The following is a 27524-nucleotide window of genomic DNA, read 5'->3' as shown; positions in this document are numbered from 1 at the left end:
GAATTCAGCACCACCAAACCAGCTCTACAACAAATACTAAAGGAACTTCTCTAAGTGGGAAACACAAGAGAAGAAAAGGACTTACAAAAACAAACCCTAAACAATTAAGAAAATGGTCATAGGAACATACATAACAATAATTACCTTAAACGTGAATGGATTAAATGCTCCAACCAAAAGGCAAAGGCTTGCTGAATGGATACAAAAACAAGACCCATATATGTGCTGTCTACAAGAGACCCACTTCAAAACTAGGGACACATAAGAGACTGAAAGTGAGGGAATGGAGAAAGATATTCCATGCAAATGGAAATCAAAAGAAAGCTGGAGTAGAATACTCATATCAGATAAAATAGACTTTAAAATAAAGAATGTTACAAGAGACAAGGAAGGACACTACATAATGATCAAGGGATCAATCCAAGAAGAAGATATAACAATTATAAATATATATACACCCAACATACGAGTACCTCAATACATAAGGCAACTGCTAACAGATATAAAAGAGGAAATCGACAGTAACACAATAATAGTGGGGGACTTTAACACCTCACGTACACCAATGGACAGATCATCTAAAATGAAAATAAATGAGGAAACAGAAGCTTTAAATGACATGATAGACCAGGTAGATTAAATTGATATTTATAGGACATTCCATCCAAAAACAGCAGATTACACTTTCTTCTCAAGTGTGCACAGAATAGTCTCCAGGATAGATCATATCTTGGGTCACAAATCAAGCCTCAGTAAATTTAAGAAAATTGAAATCATATCAAGCATCTTTTCTGACCACAACGCTATGAGATTAGAAATCAATTACAGGGGAAGAAACGTAGAAAACACAAACACATGGAGGCTAAACGTTACTAAATAACCAAGAGATCACTGAAGAAATCTAAGAGGAAATCAAAAAATACCTAGAGACAAATGACAGTGAAAACACGACGATCCAAAACTATGGGATGCAGCAAAAGCAGCTCTAAGAGGGAAGTTTATAGCTATACAAGCCTACCTCAAGAAATGAGAAAAATCTCAAATAAACCATTTAACAAAAAATAATAATAATAATGAAGGTTGGATTATTTGTCCAAGGATGCTAATGTAAATGCATATGGCTTATCAAGTTTGTTATGAAATTTCATTGTTGGTTTGTATTATTTCCTGAGAAACTACAGTGTTTCTCAGGACATGTAGTATGTAGAAGCAGCCTACAACAATACTTAATTCTAATCAATGTTCAATCAATGTTTGTTTGATTAACTGAATCCTTACCTAGTGGGAGTTTAATACAGTGGGTGTTTATACAAGCCAGTTTTCCTGGTATAGTCCTGGTTTGTTTCTGTTGCCCTGAATTAATTGTGTTCTCATTCACTTTCCAAAGTATCTCAGTCATTTGTTTTATTAACTGATTTATAAAGCAATCGACATAACACACAGAGTATATCCAATCTCACATTTCAGTTTATGTACTTTTTCTTAATAATTGATTTTAATATGAGGACTGCACCTAAATTTTTTATTTGTTCTCTACTTATCTATTTCATAGATGGGATGCATCACAAAAAAACATTATTTGAGAGAGCACATGCAATACTCTATTATTTATTAGTGTATGTGTGTCTATATTCCACTCCAATATACCTGTAGAAGGCAAAAGTTTAAGGCTTTCAGTGACTCCATGTTCAAGATGAATATATGGTAGAAATAATATTTGTCCTATTAAAATAATCGCTAACTCAAGTATTCATGTTCCTTCTTCATTCACAATTCTTTAAAGTATTTATTGCAGCATTTAACAAAATATAAATATTGATGTCATTTAAGTAATTTTACTAGGTTACTTAATGTAGCCTCATAATACCTGGCTGCTTGAATCATATCAGTGTATTTTTTTATTATATTATAAGTACTGGTCAATTTGATTTCAACTGTGCCTACTCAATAAAACATAGAAATAAACACAAATAGTATATGATGGTATATAAATAGTAGATGATGGTATATAAATATTATATGATGGTGGGCTAAGAACTGGGTATTACAAATGAGAGGTGATATAAAAAACCTGCTGAGAGATACAATTAGAGAAAAATCTAAAGAGTAATTCTGTTCTCAGTGAGTCATCTGATTTAGTCTGGAATTCCGTTTGTCAGTTCCATTCTTAACTGAAAATATGAAAAGTAAACTAAAAGTACAGTGTCAAGAAGTATATGCCACACAAAACAGTATATGTAATGGGTATTAAAATAATCTCATAAAACATTTACTGGGAAAAATATATTGTTTTTAGATAACAATTTCATAATCTAATGTATTCCTAAAAATTCACAATTGAGGAAGCAATCTTAAGTACTAATCCTCTGAACCTCATTCACTTTAAGATTTAGAGTCAAACTTTAGAACCTTGGACTTTCAATTTTAATTTTTCTAAATTGTCTCTAAAACTCTTTAACATCAGTAAAAGGGAAGTGATTTGACATGCAGCTAATTATCTACTTATAGTTGTTTTTCAAACTTTAGAAATGAGTAGAAAGATGCATTCTTATTTCACTATCTTTTTGCAACAATTCATTATTTAAATTTGAGAGGTAATGAGAGTCTAGTTGGTTTATTAAATGTGATAAATACACGATTTCTTAAAAATTCAACTAAACGATCAAACACATTTTAAAATAAAATTTTCAAGTGTTACATTTTTGTAGAGAAATTTTTAAGACCCTGATGAAATTGATAAGAAAATCCACGACAAACTATTATTTCCAAAATTGTTTTATTGAAGCACTATTATTATACCTAACTGAACTAGGAAAAACTGCCTCCAAGAGAGATTTGGAATCACCCTGTAGCCTGTCTGTCCCACAAGCACACAAAAGTGTATGAAGCAAAGTCACCGCAGATGTGAGGACAGCAAAGGACTGACAATACAGGACCAAACGAAAGTAGCTGAGTAGCTGGTCTCCTGATTCTCCTCATGCTATCCTTTGTGTGATTTATTCCTTTTCTACCACAGTCCCTCCAAATCATATGCCCATGTTCAAATGGAAAGGTGTAAGATATGGATTTAAATGATAACGGCAGACTACAGAGTTGATATTTTAAAAATAACTTATAACAAGGACGGCTTGAAGATGGCGGAAGAGTAAGACGCGGAGATCGCCTTCCTCCCCACGGATACACCAGAAATACATCTACACGTGGAACAACTCCTACAGAACACCTACTGAAGGCTGACAGAAGATCTCAGACCTCCCAAAAGGCAAGAAACTCCCCACGGACCTGGGTAGGGCAAAAGAAAAAAAGAAAATACAGAGACAAAAGAATAAGGACGGCACCTGCACCAGTGGGAGGGAGCTGTGAAGGAGGAAAAGTTTCCACACACTAGGAAGCCCCTCCGCGGGCGGAGACCGCGGGAGGCGGAGGGGGGAGCTTCGGGGCCGCGGAGGAGTGCACAGCGATGGGTGCGGAGGGCAAAGCGAGGAGATTCCCGCACAGAGGATTGGTGCCGACTGGCACTCACCAGCCCAAGAGGCTTGTCTGCTCACCCGCCGGGGCGGGCGGGGCTGCGAGCTGAGGCTCGGGTTTCGGTTTCGGACGGAGCGCAGGGAGAGGACTGGGGTTGGCGGCTTGAACATAGCCTGAAGGGGTTAGTGCACCACGGCTAGCCGGGAGGAAGTCCAAGGAAAAGTCTGCACCTGCCGAAGAGGCAAGAGACTTTTTCTTCCCTCTTTGTTTCCTGGTGCGCGAGGAGAGGGGTTTAAGAGCGCTGCTTAAAGGAACCCCAGAGACAGGCGCGAGCCGCGGCTAAAAGCGCGAACCCCAGTGACGGGAGCGAGCCGCGGCTAAAAGCGCGGACCCCAGAGACGGGCGGGAGACGCTAAGGCTGCTGCTGCCGCCACCAAGGGCCTGTGTGCGAGCACAGGTCACTCTCCACACCCCTCTTCCGCGGAGCCTGTGCAGCCCGCCACTGCCAGGTTCCCGGGATCCAGGGACAACTTCCCCGGGAGAACGCACGGCGGGCCTCAGGCTGGAGCAACGTCACGCCGGCCTCTGCCGCCGCAGGCCCGCCCCGCACGCAGTGCCCCTCCTTCCCCCCCCCACCCCCGGCCTGAGTGAGCCGGAGCCCCCGAATCAGCGGCTCCGTTAACCCCGTCCTGTCTGAGCAAAAACCAGACGCCCTCCACCGACCTACACGCAGAGGCAGGGCCAAATCCAAAGCTGAGTTCCTGTGAGCTGTGAGAACAAAGAAGAGAAAGGGAAATCTCTCCCAGCAGCCTCAGAAGCAGCGGATTAAAGCTCCACAATCAACTTGATATACCCTGCATCTGTGGAATACCTGAATAGATAAGGAATGATCCCAAATTGAAGAGGTGGACTTTAGGAGCGAGATCTATGATTTTTTTCCCTTTTCCTCTTTTTGTGAATGTGTACGTGTATGCTTCTGTGTGAGATCTTGTCTGTATACTCTTGCTTCCACCATTTGTCCTAGGGCTCTATCCGTCCATGGTTTTTTAAAAAAAATTTTTTTCTCAATAATTAATTTTAATTATAATAACTTTATTATACTTTACCTTCGTTCTTTCTTTCTTTCTTTCCTTCCTTCCTTCACTCCTTTAGACAACGAATCACCCCAAATTGAGGAGGTGGTCTCTGAGAGCAAGATTTATGATTTTTCCCCCTTTACCTCTTTTTGTGAGGGTGTATGTGCATGCTTCTGTGTAAGATTTTCTCTGTATAGCTTTGCTTCCAACATTTGTCCTAAGGTTCTATCCGTCCCTTTTTTTTTTTTTCTAAATATTTTTTAATTCAATAACTATATTATACTTTATTTTATTTTTACTGTATCTTCTTTCTTTCTGTCTTTTTTCCTTCTTTCCCTCCTTCCTTCCTTCCTCCCTCCCTCCCTCCTTTATTTCCTTCTTTGCTTCTTTCTTCCTTCCTTCCTTTCCTCCTTTCCTTCTTTCTTTCCTCATACTTCTACTAATTCTCTCTACTTTTTCTCCCTTTTATTCTGAGCCGTGTGGATGAAAGGTTCTTGGTGCTCCAGCCAGGAGTCAGGGCTCTGCCTCTGAGGTAGGAGAGCCAACTTCAGGACACTGGTCACCAAGAGACCTCCCAGCTCCACATAATATTAAACGGCAGAAATCTCCCAGAGACCTCCATCTTAACACCAGCACCCAGCTTCACTCAACGACCAGCAAGCCACAGTGCTGGACAACCTATGCCAAACAACTAGCAAAACAGGAACACAACCCCACCCATTAGCAGAGAGGCTGCCTAAAATCATAATAAGGCCACAGACACCCCAAAACACACCACCAGACGTGAACCTGCCCACTAGAGAGACAAGATCCAGCCTCATCCACCACAACACAGGCACTAGTCCCCTTCACCAGGAAGCCTACACAACCCACTGAAACAACCTTAGCCACTGGAGACAGACATCAAAAACAACGGGAACTACAAACCTGCAGCCTGAAAAAAGGAGACTCCAAACACAGTAAGATAAGCAAAATGAGAAGACAGAAAAACACACAGCAGATGAAGGAGCAACATAAAAATGCACCAGACCTAACAAATGAAGAGGAAATAGGCAGTCTACCTGAAAAAGAATTCAGAATAATGATAGTAAGGATGATCCGAAATCTTGGAAATAGAATGGACAAAATGCAAGAAACAGTTAACAAGGACCTAGAGGAAATAAAGATGAAACAAGCAACAATGAACAACGCAATAAATGAAATTAAAAATACTCTAGAAGGGATCAATAGCAGAATAACTGAGGCAGAAGAACGGATAAGTGACCTGGAAGATAAAGTAGTGGAAATAACTACTGCAGAGCAGAATAAAGAAAAAAGAATGAAAAGAACTGAGGACAGTCTCAGAGACCTCTGGGACAACATTAAACGCACCAACATTCGAATTATAGGGGTTCCAGAAGAAGAAGAGAAAAAGAAAGGGACTGAGAAAATATTTGAAGAGATTATAGTTGAAAACTTCCCTAATATGGGAAAGGAAATAGTTAATCAAGTCCAGGAAGCACAGAGAGTCCCCTACAGGATAAATACAAGGAGAAATACGCCAAGACACATATTAATCAAACTGTCAAAAATTAAATACAAAGAAAGCATATTAAAAGCAGCAAGGGAAAAACAACAAATAACACACAAGGGGATCCCCATAAGGTTAACAGCTGATCTCTCAGCAGAAACCCTACAAGCCAGAAGGGAGTGGCAGGACATACTGAAAGTGATGAAGGAGAAAAACCTGCAACCAAGACTACTCTACCCAGCAAGGATCTCATTCAGATTTGATGGAGAAATTAAAACCTTTACAGACAAGCAAAAGCTGAGAGAGTTCAGCACCACCAAACCAGCTTTACAACAAATGCTAAAGGAACTTCTCTAGACAAGAAACACAAGACAAGGAAAAGACCTATAATAATGAACCCAAAACAATTTAGAAAATGGGAATAGGAACATACATATCGAAAATTACCTTAAATGTAAATGGACTAAATGCTCCCACCAAAAGACACAGATTGGCTGAATGGATACAAAAACAAGACCCTTATATATGCTGTCTACAAGAGACCCACTTCAGACCTAGAGACACATACAGACTGAAAGTAAGGGGATGGAAAAAGATATTCCATGCAAATGGAAACCAAAAGAAAGCTGGAGTAGCAATTCTCATATCAGACAAAATAGACTTTAAAATAAGGACTATTAAAAGAGACAAAGAAGGACACTACATAATGATCAAGGGATTGACCCAAGAAGAAGATATAACAATTGTAAATATTTATGCACCCAACATAGGATCACCTCAATACATAAGGCAAATACTAACAGCCATAAAAGGGGAGATCGACAGTAACACATTCATAGTAGGGGACTTTAACACCCCACTTTCACCCATGGACAGATCATCCAAAATGAAAATAAATAAGGAAACACAAGCTTTAAATGATACATTAAACAAGATGGACTTAATTGATATTTATAGGACACTCCATCCAAAAACAACAGAATACACATTTTTCTCAAGTGCTCATGGAACATTCTCCAGGATAGATCATATCTTGGGTCACAAATCAAGCCTTGGTAAATTTAAGAAAATTGAAATTGTATCAAGTATCTTTTCTGACCACAATGCCATGAGACTAGATATCAATTACAGGAAAAGGTCTATAAAAAATACAAACACATGGAGGCTAAACAATACACTACTTAATAATGAAGTGATCACTGAAGAAATCAAAGAGGAAATCAAAAAATACCTAGAAACAAATGATAGTGGAGACACAACGACCCAAAACCTATGGGATGCAGCAAAAGCAGTTCTAAGGGGGAAGTTTATAGCAATACAAGCCCACCTTAAGAAGCAGGAAACATCTCGAATAAACAACCTAACCTTGCACCTCAAGCAATTAGAGAAAGAAGAACAAAAAAACCCCAAAGCTAGCAGAAGGAAAGAAATCATAAAAATCAGATCAGAAATAAATGAAAAAGAAATGAAGGAAACGATAGCAAAGATCAATAAAACTAAAAGCTGGTTCTTTGAGAAGATAAACAAAATAGATAAACCACTAGCCAGACTCATCAAGAAAAAAAGGGAGAAGACTCAAATCAATAGAATTAGAAATGAAAAAGGAGAAGTAACAACTGACACTGCAGAAATAAAAAAAATCATGAGAGATTACTACAAGCAACTCTATGCCAATAAAATGGACAATCTGAAAGAAATGGACAAATTCTTAGAAATGCACAACCTGCCAAGACTGAATCAGGAAGAAATAGAAAATATGAACAGACCAATCACAAGCACTGAAATTGAAACTGTGATTAAAAATCTTCCAACAAACAAAAGCCCAGGACCAGATGGCTTCACAGGTGAATTCTATCAAACGTTTAGAGAAGAGCTAACACCTGTCCTTCTCAAACTCTTCCAAAATATAGCAGAGGGAGGAACACTCCCAAATTCCTTCTACGAGGCCACCATCACCTTGATACCAAAACCAGACAAGGATGTCACAAAGAAAGAAGACTACAGGCCAATATCACTGATGAACATAGATGCAAAAATCCTCAACAAAATACTAGCAAACAGAATCCAACAGCACATTAAAAGGATCATACACCATGATCAAGTGGGGTTTATTCCAGGAATGCAAGGATTCTTCAATATACGCAAATCTATCAATGTGATAAACCATATTAACAAATTGAAGGAGAAAAACCATATCATCATCTCAATAGATGCAGAGAAAGCTTTCGACAAAATTCAACACCTATTTATGATAAAAACCCTGCAGAAAGTAGGCATAGAGGGAACTTTCCTCAACATAGTAAAGGCCATATATGACAAGCCCACAGCAAACATCATCCTCAATGGTGAAAAACTGAAAGCATTTCCACTAAGATCAGGAACAAGACAAGGTTGCCCACTCTCACCACTCTTCTTCAACATAGTTTTGGAAGTTTTAGCCACAGCAATCAGAGAAGAAAAGGAAATAAAAGGAATCCAAATCGGAAAAGAAGAAGTAAAGCTGTCACTGTTTGCAGATGACATGAGACTATACATAGAGAATCCTAAAGATGCTACCAGAAAACTACTAGAGCTAATCAATGAATGTGGAAAAGTAGCAGGATACAAAATTAATGCACAGAAATCTCTGGCATTCCTATATACTAATGATGAAAAATCTGAAAGTGAAATCAAGAAAACACTCCCATTTACCACTGCAACAAAAAGAATAAAATATCTAGGAATAAACCTACCTAAGGAGACAAAAGACCTGTATGCAGAAAATTATAAGACACTGATGAAAGAAATTAAAGATGATACAAATAGATGGAGAGATATACCATGTTCTTGGATGGGAAGAATCAGCATTGTGAAAATGACTCTGCTACCCAAAGCAATCTACAGATTCAATGCAATCCCTATCAAACTACCACTGGCATTTTCCCAGAACTAGAACAAAAAATTTCGCAATTTGTATGGAAACACAAAAGACCCCGAATAGCCAAAGCAATCTTGAGAACGAAAAAAGGAGCTGGAGGAATCAGGCTCCCTAACTTCAGACTATACTACAAAGCTACAGTCATCAAGACAGTATGGTACTGGCACAAAAACAGAAAGATAGATCAATGGAACAGGATAGAAAGCCCAGAGATAAACCCACGCACATATGGACACCTTATCTTTGATAAAGGTGGCAGGAATGTACAGTGGAGAAAGGACAGCCTCTTCAATAAATGGTGCTGGGAAAACTGGACAGGTACATGTAAAAGTATGAGATTAGATCACTCCCTAACACCATACACAAAAATAAGCTCAAAATGGATTAAAGACCTAAATGTAAGGCCAGAAACTATCAAACTCTCAGAGGAAAACATAGGCAGAACACTCTATGACATAAATCACAGCAAGATCCTTTCTGACCCACCTCCTAGAGTAATGGAAATAAAAACAAAAATAAACAAATGGGACCTAATGAAACTTCAAAGCTTTTGCACAGCAAAGGAAACCATAAACAAGACCAAAAGACAACCCTCAGAATGGGAGAAAATATTTGCAAGTGAAGCAACTGACAAAGGATTAATCTCCAAAATTTACAAGCAGCTCATGCAGCTCAATAACAAAAAAAGAAACAATCCAATCTAAAAATGGGCAGAAGACCTAAATAGACATTTCTCCAAAGATGATATACAGACTGCCAACAAACACATGAAAGAATGCTCAACATCATTAATCATTAGAGAAATGCAAATCAAAACTACAATGAGATATCATCTCACACCAGTCAGAATGGCCATCATCAAAAAATCTAGAAACAATAAATGCTGGAGAGGGTGTGGAGAAAAGGGAACACTCTTGCACTGCTGGTGGGAATGTGAATTGGTTCAGCCACTATGGAGAACAGTATGGAGGTTCCTTAAAAAACTACCAATAGAATTACCATATGACCCAGCAATCCCACTACTGGGCATATACCTTGAGAAAACCAAAATTCAAAAAGAGTCATGTACCGAAATGTTCATTGCAGCTCTATTTACAATAGCCCGGAGATGGAAACAACCTAAGTGCCCATCATCGGATGAATGGATAAAGAAGATGTGGCACATATATACAATGGAATATTACTCAGCCTTAAAAAGAAACGAAATTGAGTTATTTGTAATGAGATGGATAGACCTAGAGTCTGTCATACAGAGTGAAGTAAGTCAGAAAGAAAAAGACAAATACCGTATGCTAACACATATATATGGAATTTAAGGAAAAAAAGGATGTCATGAAGAACCTAGGGGTGGGACGGGAATAGAGACGCAGACCTACTGGAGAACGGACTTGAGGATATGGGGAGGGGGAAGGGTGAGCTTTGACAGGGCGAGAGAGAGTCATGGACATACACACACTAACAAACGTAGTAAGGTAGATAGCTAGTGAGAAGCAGCCGCATGGCACAGGGATATTAGCTCGGTGCTTTGTGACAGCCTGGAGGGGTTGGATAGGGAGAGTGGGAGGGAGGGAGATGCAAGAGGGAGGACATATTGGAACATATGTATATATATAACTGATTCACTTTGTTATAGAGCAGAAACTAACACACCATTGTAAAGCAATTGTACCCCAATAAAGATGTTAAAAAAAAAAAAACTTATAAGTTATAGGAAAAACAATTTTGAAAAATATCATACTATTTTACTCTGCTTTCCTAACCTTTGCTTAATTTGGCTGAAAAATAGATTTATATTTCTTTAAAGGTCAAAAATCAATCATTGTTTTATCAAACAACCAAAACATGAAATTATTTGCATCGTGTTCCACTTTGACTTAAGTATTCACGTCAATAGTTTATTAGTTTGAAAGAATAACAGTATTTTGTATACTGTTATTTATAATTTAATATTTTTATTTTAATATTATTTAAAATAGTTATACTTTTTCTTTTCACTGGAAGTCAATTAGTTCATTGTATTTTGCTTATTTTTTTAACTGAAGTGTAGTTGATTTAGTGTTAGTTTCAGGTTTACAGAATAGTGATTCAGTATTTTGCAGATTATACTCCATTTTAGGTTATTACAAGATAATGAGTGTAATTCCCTGTGCTATATAGTATATCCTTGCTGCTTATCTATTTTATACATGGTAGTTTGTATCTGTTAATTCCATACCCCTAATTTGTCCCCCCCATTCCCTCTCTCCTTTGGTAACCACAAGTTCGTTTTCTATATCTGTGAGTCTGTTTCTGCTTACCTTCACAACTATGACAGTTGGGTAAATTTAAGTAAACAACGCTTTCACAGAACTCTCTACAATAACTTGCCCTAAGTAGTCAACTTAAAAAAAAAAAAAGAATGGAAAGCTTTTCTATATAGTTCCACTGGGAGATTTTTATTTATGATTTGATAGATATATTTGAAGACACAGTAATACAAAGTAAAAATGGAACATAATAAGATATATTCCTATCTAAATTCCATGAGTCACTTAAAATAATTTTAATGCCATTCTAATCTATGCTATGTCTTAAATAAACAGACTGCTTTGGAAAGCAGTGGTAGTAACCTCATTAAAACCAAGTGAGAGTTCTCAGAGGAATGGTGTTTCCCTTTCTCTCCCTCTCTCTGTTTCCTCTCTCCCGCGTGTGCTCGCTCTCTCTCTCTCTCTCTCTCTCTCTCTCCCTCCCCCACTCTCCTCCCCTTGCCTTATCGCTCTCCCCCTTTCGCCTTCTCCCTCTCTGTTGTCAGGTCACTGACAAACTAACAATATTATTTTAACTCATCTTGTTTTGAAATGCAGTGTTAGTTCGTATACATATTATGTGACCTTTTACTTACTACATCCTTGCAAGCTTGCCCTGTTTTAATGAAGAGGCAATGAGTCCCCAAAGAAAAATGTGGAAGAATTCAAGTGAATCTTCTCCATCAACTAAGGATTTTCTCAGGTTGTAAAGATCATACCTTGTACTGGTCAGGTAAGCCTAATGCAATTTTGAATTTGGTAGGAAAAGAAATTAAATCCAAGAATTTATTGCAACAACTCACAACCTCAAATTGTTTCTATTTTCTCATTCCCAGGAGCCCTTCCTTAGAATTAACCTGTCAGAAAGCAGGAAGGGAATAACCCTGATTTATTACTAAAAGCAAAGTGAAATTTAAGCTTGAGGGATACTATGGGAAGGGTCCTAAAAAGAAAGAATATATTGCATATATTAAGTTGACAAAATCAGACAGGGAAGTAATTAACTAAAAATCTAGTGTTGACAGGCATTTAATTTGGTATTCTGGCCAACTGGACACCAAGGATTACAAAATTTTACTGGAACCTCCATATACGCTGGTCATTTAAATGATACATGGGAATTGACCTGGTAGTTGACTCCAAAAGGGAGACCCCAGAGAGAATAAGATGTCCCAGAGAATCAAAGTCATTTAAAAAGGAATCATAAAAGAGAAAGACATGGCACAAACTTACAGGATAAATAGGGACAAAATGTTTTCATATTACTTCATTATAAATTTGCATTCAAATAACACACTGGCTTTTAATCCATAAATTCACAAAAGCTAATGTTAAAGAATATTATTCAGTTTCAGGGTGTTTGATAATTCTACAACCTCTATTACTCAAAAAATATTACAGAAGAATACTGATGCATTATTTCAAGCTGTAAAGATTAAAGACAGTTTCTGGAAAAAGAATCAGTTAAGCAAGATAGTCTTTTCATAATGAGGGCTCCTAGCCACACTCCAATGTAAAGTTAATGAATATATCCCATTTTCAGATCCTCCACTTCATATAATTTTCAGTGAAAGTTTTTTAATAACCTTCTGGGATTACAATTAAATTGACATATGGTTTTAGAAAATTTCATTTTTGAAGCCAAGTTGTTGAATAAAAATACTGTTTATGGCACAAAACACTTTCACTTTACCTGTATTATCACACTAAAAATATTGGATATCAACAAAGCATCAAGAATTAAAGTTATTTTAAGATTTTTGTGCTTTGGGGGGAGGGGAACAATGTATATATCTTACATACCTCAGTAGCAAACTGTTGCAATCCACCAATATTAATTGGTCCCTCTTCAGTGGCATATAAATTGCATCCACCTACACAAAGATCAGAAGTTGGACATACCATTCCACAGGTCAGACCAAGTGGGTTATCAGAAAAAATCATCTTAGCAGCTCCATAATAGTTCTGCAAAAATAAAATAAAATAAAATTTTCTTATGTAACAATGTACCTTTTAAATATTCAAATTATGACCTATATTTTTCTATTAGATTATTGGATTGAAATCAAGATATGTATAAGATGCAGAGGTTATAATACTGTTTACCATCATCAGGAGCTATAAAGCAATTATTAGCAAAGTAATATATAGGAGTATTCAATATAAAACATATTAATAAATGAATAATTTTGGTAGTCGAAATTTAAAATATGAATGTTCTGTAACTATTTTTCTTTCACAAGGCATCTAACTCTATCCTGCTATAAATATTTATTTTCAGTTTTAACAAAGATTAGTTAGGTAGATTGCTTGAACAAGCTTAAAATCTAAACCTTAAGAAAAAAAAAAAAAGATTATGCGCAGGTTATCCAGGTTATCCTCCATTTAACTAAATTAAAAGCAACCAGGGCTCTATTTCCCTTCATTTCTTCTGGCCTGTCCATGGATACTATGTACTGTGACACTCTTTGTTGACTATCCTCCTTCAGTAACATCCTATTAACCAAATATGCAGACGAAACTCATTATACAGGACTAAACCTTAACAAGTTCATCCCTAATCGCTCCCTTCCACACATTTGACTATTATAGATTAGCTTAGAATCCTTTAAGTTTCATTAAGAACTTCTAGGGAGTTCCCCGGTGGCGCAGTGGTTAAGAATCCGCCTGCCAATGCAGGGGACACGGGTTCGATCCCTGGTCCAGTAAGATCCCACATGCCGCAGAGCAACTAAGCCCGTGCGCCACAACTACTGAGCCTGCGCTCTAGAGCCCGTGAGCCACAACAACTGAAGTCCATGCACCTAGAGCCCGTGCTCCACAACATGAGAAGACATCACAACGAGAAGCCCACGCACCGCAACAAAGAGTAGCCCCCACTCGCCGCAACTAGAGAAAGCCTGCGGGCAGCAATGAAGACCCAACGCAGCCATAAATTAATTAATTAATTAATTAATTATTTTTAAAAAAAGGATTTTTGGACTAAAAAGAGAACTGCCATATGACCCAGCAATCCCACTACTGGGCATATACCCTGAGAAAACCATGAGTCATGTACCACAATGTTCACTGCAGCACTATTTACAATAGCCAGGACATGGAAGCAACGTTAAGTGTCCATCGACAGATGAATGGATAAAGATGTGGCACATGTATACAATGGAATATTAATTACTCTGCCAGAAAAAGAAACGAAATTGTGTTATTTGTAGTGAGGTGGATGGGCCTAGAGTCTGTCATACAGAGTGAAGTCAGAAAGAGAAAAACAAATACTGTATGCTAACACATATATATGGAATCTAAAAAAAAAAATTGTTTTGATGAACCTCGGGGCAGGACAGGAATAAAGGCACAGACGTAGGGAATGGACTTGAGGACACGGGGAGGGGGAAGGGTAAGCTGCGACGAAGTGAGAGAGTAACATTGACATATATACACTACCAAATGTAAAATAGATAGCTAGCAGGAAGCAGCTGCATAGCACAGGGAGATCAGCTCGGTGCCTTGTGACCACCTAGAGGGGTGGGATAAGGAGGGTGGGAGGGAGATGCAAGAGGGAGGGGATATGGGGATACACCTATGCGTATAGCTGATTCACTTTGTTATACAGCAGAAACTAACACAACATTGTAAAGCAATTATACTCCAATAAAGATGTTAAAAAAAATTATTTTTGGAACCCGACTTGTTCATAAATTATACAACTACATCATCATTTACTAAATAATAAATAATAAGTTGAATATTTCAGAAGAATGTTTTCCTCTAATGAAAATTAAAATAGTGGGCCTGACCAGTATTCCTCAAAGCTGTCAAGTATTTTACCAAAACTAAGGAAAATTTTGAGAAGCTGTAACAGTCAAGAGGTCCCTAAGGAGATGTGACAACTAAATGTAATCTGTTATTTTGGACAGGATCCTGGATCAGAAAAAGGGCATGAGGTGAAAACAAAGGAAATCTGAAGAAACTATAAACTTTAGTTAATAATAATATATTAATAATGTTTCACTAATTGTAATAAATGTGCTATACAATGTTAGATGTTAATAGTAGGTGAAACTTTGTAGGAAATTCTCTGTACCATCTTCACAATTTTTTAATAAATATAAAAATACTCTAAAAATACTTTTTGAAAAAGAGATGGTAGAACGTATTTAACAATATGAAACAAATGCATTTATTTTTCTTTTGGCTTTTGTTTAAAGTACTTTTGAAGGTCTTCGAAAACACATACATTGCTTCCATAACTAACTTCAATCATAAATACAACTTCCTATATAAAATACTGATGATAATAAACAACAACAATCATCTTTACTATTTATTGACTCTTTACTATATTTCTAGAACTTTACCAGGTCTTTATTTAAGTTTTAACACCAATCATCTTATATAAGATGTCCAGCACTAAATAAAAAATTTCTAGGCATAAGAAAAGACAGAACTAAATCCCTGATAATCAGAAAAACAAATAAATAAATGAAGCAGACCCCAAGGTGATCCAGAAAGTAAAGTTAGCAGATGAAAACTTTAAATTAATTTTAATAAAAATTCAGTCTAAAAAGACACACAAAATAGATGAAACAATAAAAATATAATTAGAATATTGTAATCTGTTAAAAAAGAATCAAACTGACATTCCATAACTGAGTAAAACACTTTAAAATAGATCTAAATGCATGGTTTTAACAGCATTCATGGTGGTTTAACAATATTTCTCTTATTCTCAGATCTGTCTCTCCACTCCATTTCTGTGCTTACCACCTTATTTCAGGCCCTCAAACCTCTGTCTGGGAAAAGGAAATCATTGTGCACTGTTGGTGGGAATGTTAATTGATGTAGCCACTGTGGAAAACAGTATGGAGGTTCCTCAAAAAACCAAAAACAGAACTACCATGTGGTTCAGCCATTCCACTCCTGGGCATATATATGAAGAAAACGAAAACACTATTCGAAGGATTACATGCACCCCATGTTCATAGCAGCATTATTTACAAAAGTTGGGATGTGGAGGCAACCCGGATGTCCATCGACGGATGAATGGATAAAGAAGACATAGTATACAATGGAGTATTGCTCAATGGAGTATTGGTCTTCTTAGAAACCAACAGTCACAACTGACACATGTAAATGTTTCTTCAGTACACTTGGAACCCGAATGATTTTTTGGCCAACCCAATATGTTCAACTGATTTTTATTTTTTTATTTTTATTTTTTTTGCGGTACGCGGGCCTCTCACTGTTGTGGCCTCTCCCGTTGCGGAGCACAGTCTCCGGACGCGCAGGCTCAGCGACCATGGCTCACGGGCCCAGCCGCTCCGCGGCATGTGGGATCTTCCCGGACCGGGGCACGAACCCGTGTCCCCTGCATCGGCAGGCGGACTCTCAACCACTGTGCCACCAGGGAAGCCCCAACTGATTTTTAAAAGGGTTCCAAGACAATTCAATAGGTAAAGAACATTCTCTTCAACAAGTGATACTGTAATAACCAAATTCCACATGCAAAAGGATTAAGTTGAAACTCTACCTTACACTGTACATAAAAGTTAACTAACAATGGATGATAGATCTAAATTTTAGAGCTAAATTTATAAAACTCTTAGAAGACAACATTGGAGCACATCTTCATGACCTTGGATTAGGCAATGGTTTTTAGATATGACAACAATGCACAAGCAACAGCAAAAATTCAGATAAATTGGATTTCATCAAAATTCAAAGGATGCCATCAGAAAAGTTAAAAGAAAACCAGAACAGGAGAAAACCATACATGATAAGAAATTTGCATCTTGAATATGTGAAGAATATCTACAACTCACTAATAACAAACAAATAGCCAATTAAAACGAGCAAAGTATTAGTATAAACATTTCTCCAGAAACATACAAATGGCCAAAAAGCATAAGAAATGACACTCAACATCATCTATCAGAGAAATGCTAGCCAAAATGACAATGAAATATCTCTTCTCACCTGCTTAGTGGGCTATAGTTGAAAAGACATACAGTGAAAAGTGTTGGCAAAGATGTGAAGAAATTGGAACTCTCATAAGCTACTGATGGGATTGGAAAATGATGTAGCTGCTTTAAAAAATAGTTTGGCAGTTCCTCATAAGTTTTAAAAGTAAAGTTACCATGAGATTCAGCAATTTCACTCTTCAGTGTACACCCAAGAAAATTCACAACATATATCTATGTAAAACTTTGTACACTAATGTCCATGGCAGTATTATTCCTAATGGCTAAAATGAAAACAACTCAACTGATCATCAACTGATGAAAGGCTAAAAAAAATGTTGTATATCCATATAATCGACATTATTTGGCAATAAAAAGTAATGAAGTAATGATAAATGCTACGACATGGCTGAATCTTGAAAATATTATGCTAAGTGAAAGAAGCCATTCACAAAAGACTACACATTATATGATTCCATTTATAGAAAATATGTAGAATAGACAAAACTAAAGAGACAAAGCAGATTGATAATTGCCTATGACTGGGAATCTGAAAAGAAATGGAAAACAGCTGCTAATGGGTATACAGTTTCATTTTGGGATGATAAAAATATGCTCAATTTGATTGTGGTAATGATTGTAACTCTGCAAATTTATTCACCATCACTGAACTGTGCACTTTACATTGGCAAATTGTATGGGATATGAATTATATCTCAATAAAGTTGTTATTTTAAAAAGTACACTTACAGGACTGGGAATTATATAGGCAATGTGTAAGGCAATAAAAAAATCATTCTTGTGGAAAATAAAATTTTTTTATAAAGGGATATTTGAATAAGACTGCTAAATTAGATGCAAAACTGGACAATATCCTAGAAGGCAACAAAACATCACTTTTGGAGTTATATTTTCTACTGAATGGAAATAATTTGCATCTCTACTATACACAAATCTCAAAGTAAAGATGTAAATTTGCAGTCTAAAATTTTAATTAATGTTACAAATTAATAGTTTTTTTTCCTAAAAATTAAATAATACTTAGGTGTCACCTTGTATTTACTTACAAAATGCTTTAGTATGATAATGGTAAACAAATACAGACTTATCTCATTGGTCGTTGGTCTGGTTTTGGATAATTTTGCCTAATAGTGGTAAACATTAAACAAACTGTTCATAATGAACAGTTACGAGCTTAAAATTAATTGGTCTACTCCTAAGCAAACTTCTTTAGTTCCTACTTAAACCCATTCATCCACTAACTCAGCACCTGCAATTAAGCAAGCAGTTAATCACTGCCGAGAAAATCTCAAAGTCTTTGTCAGTATTCTTTCCTCATCTTACTTGACACATCAGGAACATGTGACATGATTGATTAACAAATATTTACTGACTCACTGACTAAAATATCCTATTGCATAATTAGAAGTTTTTATAATATAAAAAGAGTATCATAGCAAAAAATGTCAATTGCAGATAACTTTTAAGGATATTTGAGGAAAAAACAATGCAGAAAGAATATAATCTACTTAAACACCTAAGGATCTTTCCACAAGAATACTGATTGTTCTTTGAGCCCCAAATTAGTTTCAAGACTGCACATAAAATAATCACAGAAGAGAAAGAGATACATATTTTTTTAAATGCAACAAATAAAACATTTAAAATTACACTTATGGCTCATGATATGCTACCGCTGTCAAACTTACTCGGGCCTGATCTATCACAGCCTATCATTGACAATAAAACTGTCTAGTAATTTTTCAGCACTCTCATAACTCCAAGTGTAACCATTACATCAAAATAAAATTATAGGAGGCTATAAATTTTTTTTAAATTAATAAGAATTACTGAATGTTTCTTAAATTAAAAAATCACCATGACAATTTTTTTTAAGGCAAATTTATGTTCCCTGATATCAAAATGATTTGCTATCGGAGTAAGAAGTCATTTCAGGCTAAGGTTTAGAATCAGTTTTAAAATTGGTGGCATTCAAAATGACTCTGGAGGTGACAGACCTAAGAGATGAGAGGGAATGTGATACAGTCATTGTAGACTGAAATGAGTAAATAATCAGAAAAGTTCAAAATATGTCTTGGCGTAATGACTTGGCAGTTTGGCTAGAGTAGTTCATTCATCCACTTAGGAAATGATGATTAGGAGATATATTTGGAAAATGTGTTTGGACCAAATTATGGAGAATCTTCACTGTCAACTTAAGGGTTTGGTATTTAATTGAAGTTTTTTAATAGAAGGGTGCCAGTACTAAGGGACTAACTAGGAAGACTACTGTATAGATGATGTGGAAATTCTCAGAAAGGGAGTGGAATTACAGGGAATTTGAAGAAGAAACAATTTAAACCTAAAAAACGGAAAGCATTGGCATATATCACAGAATATAGAAACATGGTTTTGAAAATGGGCTAAGCCAACATTAAGCACCTATTCAGAAGTCACTTTGCAATCGACCTCTTACAATTAATTTTGAAGAAACAGTAGATAACTCCATGTGTAGAGATATGGGTACTCAGAGTCAAAGACATTCAGAAACCTGTTAGAAAGGGAACACTTCCTCAACTCTTCCCATCAAGAATGTCAAGATCAATATCAATTATTTCTCTCATAGTAAGTGGGAAGATTTCTTGAGCCCTCCTTCTAAACTAGAGTTTTGACTCCTATTCTGTGAGCTCTTAAACCTTTCTAAAAGTAAAAGCTATAAAATTTAAATTTAGTAGGGTACTTTAAAGACAACCCAGCAGTCTCCTTCTAGAAAATACACAACCACTTCAACTGGTTTCTTCATGTTATTCAGTCACAAGTATTTTAGTCTTCTACTGTGTGAAAGAAAAAATGTACAGGGCTATGTTAGGAGGGAAAGAAAATAAATATCTGATCTTTTGTGCACAGATTTATTTTATATATAAAGGATGATGACTTTTCCCTTCTTTAAACAAAAATCTTAAAAGACAAAAATGATGTTTGATATGTTTGCTGTTTTTATCTCAACACAAAAGAACAGGCATTGACTGTTATCCGGTCCATTAACTTACCCAGTGTCTTCTCGGTGCTGAATTTTCTATTACTCATTGGGATTTTTAAAGCATATTCTAAGGAACAACTTATGCCATTTATGTGAGTTAATTTTAAGATAACTTCAACTTTTATTCTTTGTTTTTCATTTTAAAGTTATAGCTTGAAACTTCATTAGTGTCATCCCTCTACAATTTAATGATTTTTAAAGTCATTATCAAGAAACACGAAAAACTCACAAGCCAGCTATTCTCTCATATGGTATAACTATTTTAACAAATAGTTCTATCATATTCAGGCCTTCATGTCACTACAGCATTATCAATACAGCTGGTGGATTTATTTTAAAGTGTTCTTCCTTCTTCCAATGAGTGTTTTCACAGATGGAAGCACCCTTCCAAGATAAACTCCAATCTGTTGCATTTAAAAAATACTTGGGCTAAACTTCAATAAGTTTGCATGTGTGAGAAGGGTGAATTAACATTACTTGTATTTCTGGATTGAGCTATATAATGGTGAGTGTCATGATGTACATTAGTTGAATAGAAAATACCTCTAGTAGCACATACAAAAGTATAGGCAAAGGACATCTCTCTGGCACTCACCATCCCTCAATAAACAATCTATGTATCTTCACATATTTGGCAAAGGAGAGGTAGGGATATATCAGGAACAGAATACACAAAAATTCCCGCCCTCACAGTACTCACATTCTTGTAGAGACAAATGGAGATGGAAGAATAGATTTGGATGCTTTTATTCTGAAAATCCTCCCTTCATACCACATACACTAAATTTTACAAAATTTTTACATGAGTAGACTTTAGAACTATGAATTTATTTTAGTCTCACTTAATGCGTAAGGAAATTAAAAAAATCATTCTTGTAGAAAATAAAGTTTTTATCTGACCTTGAGATGCTAAACTAGAAAACACACATTCAAGTGCACGCATGCACACGTGCACACACACACACACACACACACACGGGCTTCTGAGCCATATGCTCCTGGATTTGAATCATGCTTATACCATATGATTGGAGGAAAATGTAATATCTCTCAGCCTCAGTTTCATCACCTAAGAAATACAGATCAAAATTCCTTCTTAATTAGTCATATTTATGTTAAATATTGTTTAAATACTTGACACAGATAAGATGCCTAGTACATTATGGCGCATAGGGCAGATTTAATGAATTTAAGTCCCCACCCCTTCCCCTAGGCTTTTTCTCCCTAAAAAGGCTTTCTTAACATGTTAATTCTAAGAGTTTAAGATTTTAACACTTATTAAAGAAAACTCATGTTAGGAAGTAGAAGACAGCAAAAAAGAGCAAAAAGTACAGAAAGAAAAATTATCATCAATCTACTAGGTCATAAAAAAGAAATGACATGGAGGCATGTAAGTAGAGGCATAATAATTTATATACATTATAGAAATGTAAAAATGTCACTTCTACTTCTCCAATTTTCTGCACCCTATCCACCTTTCTCTATTAAATTGACCTGAGAACATATAATATTACCCAACTTAGTTAAGATAACTTAGTGTGTATGTGTACATGTACTCAATTCACTAATCATCAAGTATTTATGAAAATCTACTCTGTGAGAGGCCTTTTGGTAAGCACTAGATACACATGAAGAATCAGTATTTTTGCTCTAGATTGTTCTGGTTAAATGGAATACAATTATCATCTATACCAATATCCACCCTATTCATACCATATATCATTGTTCAAATAACATTTCCTTTAAAAAGCTTTATCAATTTTTCACCATTTTCCAACCAGAAGCATAATGCAGGTATGTCCTTTCTTTGCACTACACCTTTTCAACCACTGTATTTGTTAATATAAATTTACGATAGTTGTATATTTTTCTGATCTGTCTTTTATTAATTTTTTAAAATTTCAGAAACCATGTCTAATCTATAATCTTTGCCTCTAAGCAAGCAGTAGAATATTAGAAACTCAATTGATTAGCATTTATCTTTTAATATCAAAAATAAACATTTAGGTAAAATTCAAAAAGTGTAAAGTACTTCACAGATTTGAATGATCATTTTAAAGTAAATAATGTGAATATCTGTTGTAAAAACTAACAAGCCCACTTTATCCAGAGAAAATAATAAAATGTGCAATAGATTTTGTAAGAAATTTACAAAGGTATAATTGTTTCATTCTTAGAGAGAGATTAAGAAGCACAGAAATAAACAATAGAACATAAGATTATTTCATTTAGTGTATGCTAGAGTTCACATATAGTAGTTTACCATAATTCATGATATACTTTCTTCAAGGAGATAGGATGCCTTTCTACATCTAAACTGCAATGCAAATATAGAAACACATATGTTAGAGTCATGATCATAATGTTAGAATGATCATTAAAGCTAAGAAAAAAAGTAAAAGTAGAAATCTACAAGTATCATTTATAAATATTACATAACTTGAAAGCAAATAGAAATATTTTAATTTGAGAAATTATTGAAGGTGAAGTAAAATTAACATTGATAGAATCCCCTATTTATAAACTACATAAAAATGCTAAAAGATTTTTCTCTAATTTTATATTATAAATTTTATTTTTTACTGAGATTATTTTTCCTTACAACCCAACTAAACTGTACATCCTTTTAAAAGTAACCAGAATTATGGCTTAAATATGATTCTTTATACTTAAACAAAAATATACACACATTCTATACTAAAAGGGCATTTGGTGGCTAAAAGTTTGAACTAGAAATTTAGTATCTGGATGTATTGTTGCACTTCATATGTCCCTCTCTTCTGAAAGACTTTACACTAAAAACAAAGCTATATCATATGAGCTGCCTACTCAGCAAATAATTGAGAATTGTGTCATCTCGGATATAATTTAAATATACTGGTTACTAATATTTGCTACAAAAAGAAAAACTGTGGAGGTTTTGTTGTTGTTTCTCTGTTCTTTAAAAATCTTTTGTTATTGAAAAGGGCAAAAAAGTACAAGTCAATCAAGCTTTTGGCCAAGTTTTAAAAATAAATTTATATTTTCAATAACAAATATATATAATAGCTAAATTAAAAAAAAACCTGAAGGTAAGAAAGAGCTCAAATAATCTCACTCCAAATCATCTTACCCCAAACAAGATTTAAAACAACAAACTCAGTGACCGTTGTTGAACATCATATATATGATAATAACTTGACAGAATTTTACTACTTATGATATTAGAACTAGACTATAATTTAACACTCCTATTTTCTTCTATTCAAGCAAAATAAAGTCACACTATTTTATGAAGGTTTACTCTTCACTGACAGAAATGAGAGATTTCTTAACTGACAGGGTGTTTTGGTGTCTACCATAGTGTGTTATATATGGCTCATAAAACCAGCTGTCAGTTACAATCTGTACAGTGGGTACAAATAGATTTATCAGAAAAGTCTCCTTTCCAAGTGCATTAATTTAAACCCAAACTACTTTCAAAATTGTAATTAGTTTTGATTATAACAATTTACTTAAAAATCTTCAATTTATCAAAGTACTTGTCTAAAAATGAAACCCAGATTTCTTTAAGATGACGTCTACTGTGTTATACATTTTGCCCACTCTTCAATATATTAATACTACTTATAAAACTCTGTCAGGATAGCAAATGTGTTACTTATTTAGCTCTTTATATTTTAATAATGACTTATAAATATACATACTTCATTCATATAAATAGCGTAGTGTGATGCAAACAAAAGCACACTCGACAAGGAAAAGCATACTCAGGAAAATCCAGTTACATTATCAAGTGGTTCTGTGATCTGGGATAAATCATTTAACCTTGCTGGATTTCAAATTTCTTCGCCATATAATGGGATGGTTAGTTAGATTAAAATTCCATTTGTCTAGATTCTGTTACACTGAATTTTACTTATTAATAATGACAAATATTCTAAGTAGTATCTCATGTGTTTATATAGATTTTTCTTTGTCTTGATTATACTAAAGAAAAAAGCCATAATTCCAGTTTAATTTACATATACATATATAGACTATAAATCATTGTTCTGTTTAAAAATAATTAATTTTTAAAATATATTTACAGTAGCATATGTTTAAATGTTTCCAAACATACACACAACCACAGTGTGGCTTTACCTGTCTCATATAAAATTGGTTTCATATGTACAATGAATATCTTTTCTCATTTAGTTATATTACTTTTAGATTTTATATTGCTCATATTTTATAATGGATTGACTAATAATGCTTTGTGTTATAGGTTTTCAGAACTAAATGTTAATCTTTTGAAGCAAATACAAAGAAAAGTAGTTAATGTTACCTATGTTGGCTGTGATTAAAAGTAAAAATGTAACCTTTTAAAGGTCCAAAGACATATATTATAAAACAGAAACAGGACAGACTTTGCATAAGCATTAATGACTCAATAGACAATTTAACATCCATCTACCTTTTCCAGCACAATGCATTAGAAAAGAGGGGACATTTTGACAATAATATTATAGTCCTTTGTCTTTAGCAGTAGTAAATTTAGCATTCTACCATTTGCTAGACTCAAAACTGAGAGGCTATGTATTAAAGGCTGAATTCCAGAAAATTTAATGTTATACCAACTGATAAATGAATAAGGTAAGATAAGCATACATTTGCATTAATAAATTTAAATTAATATATTAGAGTCCAAACACAGTGTTCAATAATTATTTTGTAGAGCATCTTTCCATTTCATAAAACTAATTTTACATGTTGAGAAAAGTCAGGATATTCTGAAAATAAATATACTATCAGGGGAATAAATATAGAATTAAGTATATGATAGATGTGGCATTTCAGAATAGTGGGAAATGTATTATTCAACAGATCTGGAACTATTAGTTATTTAGAAAAAAAAAAGGCTGAATTTTTCTCTCATCCTTTATACCAAAATAAAAACTCAGAATAAGGCCTGCACATGTTACTCTGTAAACCCTTAGATTTATTTTATTTTACTATTGGATTTTAATTTATTATTTTTATTAAAAATATACATGCTGGGACTTCTCTGGTGGTACAGTGGTAAAGAATCTGCCTTCCAATGCAGGGGATGTGGGTTCCATCCCTGGTCAGGGAACTAAGATCCCACATGCTGCGGGACAACTAAGCCCACGTGCCACAAACTACAGAGTCCACGTGCTCTGGAGCCTGAGCCACAACTACAGAGAGAAAACCCATATGCCACAACTAGAGAGAAGCCCATGTGCTGCAACGAAAGATCCTGCATGCTGCAACTAAGACTCAACACAGCCAAAAAATAAAGAAAATAAATAAATATTTTTTAAAATATACATGCTCATTGTAGAAGTAAAATAATAAGGACATTTATAAGAAAAATGTTAATAACCTCTTTACCCTGCCCTCAACCTCAATCAACTGAGGAATCTAAAGTTTAAGTTATTTCCTTCTATGCCACTTTTAGCTTATATATAAATTAGAATTTTTTTCTAAAGATAGTGTTATGTTATTCATATTAATATGCAACTTACTTTTTTCATTTAATAGGGATATCTCTCTAGATCAACAAATATAATAATAATGCATAGCCTCATAACATTCCATAATATAAATATAACCTAATAGATTTATCAATTTTCCTAATGATGGATGGCACTATAATTGTCTCAAGTTTTTGCTACCTCAAACAATGCTATGATTGGTATAATAAATACTATTGTACATATGCCATTAAATGGTCGTACTTTTATTTCTCTGGGAAGAACAGATAGCAAAGCATTGCTAGTACAACAGTATATATATTTGAAATTTTCAAATACATTACTACTGTATGAGACTTCTTGCTTCCTTTCTGCTAAATAGCATAGGAGGTTATTTAACATTTTAACTTTAAAAATATGATGAGAGGGCTTCCCTGGTGGCGCAGTGGTTGAGAGCCCACCTGCCAATGCAGGAGACAAGGGTTCGTGCTCTGGTCCGGGAGGATCCCACATGCCGCGGAGCAGCTAGGCACGTGAGCCATGGCCGCTGAGCCTGCACGTTCGGAGCCTGTGCTCCGCAACGGGAGAGGCCACAACAGTGAGAGGCCCGTGTACCGCAAAAAAAAAAAATATGATGAGAGAAAACTGGTGTCCCACCCTTTGATTTACATATTTCTGGCTAATATGGAAGTAGGACATCTCTAATATAGCCATTAATCATTTGCATGACCTCTTCTTTAATGTTTATAACTTTTGCCCATGCATACACAGGGTCAGGTTATTTTTTCTCATTTAAATTTTTAGGAACTCTGATTTAACAGAGAAGTTACCACTTAGCCTAAACATGCAGAGCAAAAAAAATGTTCACTTGGTTTCAAGTTTGGTTAGATTTTATTTTAAAATACATTTTTAAATGTGTGTAGTAAAATTTTCTCTCACATATTTCACAGCTTGAAAATTATCCTTAAATCTTTTTCTTTTTATATTTAAAACTTTAGTCCACCTAAAATTTATCTTAGAAGGCCTGATGAAGGGTTCTAAAAGTAAAGGAAAAATTTTATCAGAACCACTTTTCAAAGAACTCATCATTTTCCACTGAATTAAAATGTCCTCTTCATTATATATTATGTTCTCTTACTTACTTGGTTCTATTTACAGATTTTCATCAGTTTCAGAAATGTGCATTCCTATACCAACTCTATATTATCTTAACTATAGTAGCTTTATAGTGAGTATCAATATCTGATGGCAAATCTTTTTGTCTTATTTTTCAACAGTTTCTTCCATATGTCTTCTCAATTACTATTCCAGTATTTACTAATAAAAATGTGGGTTTCAATCATTCTAGGCTACCCACTAGATCTTATTTACAGCACTTTACCACATGTATTGAGAAATAGTTATCTACTATGACTCTTCTAATTTAAAAAGTTAAAATTATAGGTAAAATATGTTTTAAAAAGTCACTGTGAACGCATCCATGAGCTTTTATGTCCAGGGACTGAAAAATGACAAGGCAGTAAGCAGAGAAATAAGTGGAACCATCTTAAAGGCATTCATCAAACCAGGTGAAAAAGGCTTTCGTTTTCAGGGCCTTTGAGAACATAGCAAATATAAATTCCTTCTAAAGAAACGTCTTCATTGCTGTCCTCAAAGAACTTCCACAGATAAAGCCTCAAAGAAAATGAGCAGCCAGAATTAAAAAATAATAATAAAAAGATAAAAATAAAAACAGATATTAAACACACAGGGAAACAAAACACTATGAGTGGAGCCAGTAGACATCACAGACAATATAATCAGCCTCACAAA

General features: G+C 35.1%; 1 protein-coding gene across 3 annotated transcripts in view; it reads right to left on the bottom strand.

Moving 5' to 3' along the window:
- The window catches only part of DPYD (dihydropyrimidine dehydrogenase), an 825900-nt gene that overhangs the window by 600975 nt on the left and 197401 nt on the right, over positions 1-27524 (bottom strand). For 2 of the 3 annotated variants that reach the window (XM_089919140.1, XM_022553288.2), the window contains exon 5: positions 13060-13221. In XM_089919140.1, coding sequence (XP_089775266.1) covers positions 13060-13221 — 162 coding nt within the window. Of the gene's footprint in view, positions 1-13059; positions 13222-22516; positions 22564-27524 lie in introns of those variants that run through there. The other variant, XM_089919145.1, reaches the window with a different exon arrangement.

This window comes from Delphinapterus leucas, chromosome 1 (genome assembly GCF_059928025.1).
Source record: "Delphinapterus leucas isolate spDelLeu-1000000601 "Yukka" chromosome 1, BTC_Dleu_Yukka2, whole genome shotgun sequence".
Lineage (NCBI taxonomy): Eukaryota > Metazoa > Chordata > Mammalia > Artiodactyla > Monodontidae > Delphinapterus > Delphinapterus leucas.
The sequence above is the reverse complement of the archived record's forward strand: the minus strand, read 5'-3'. Positions and strand labels throughout refer to the sequence as shown.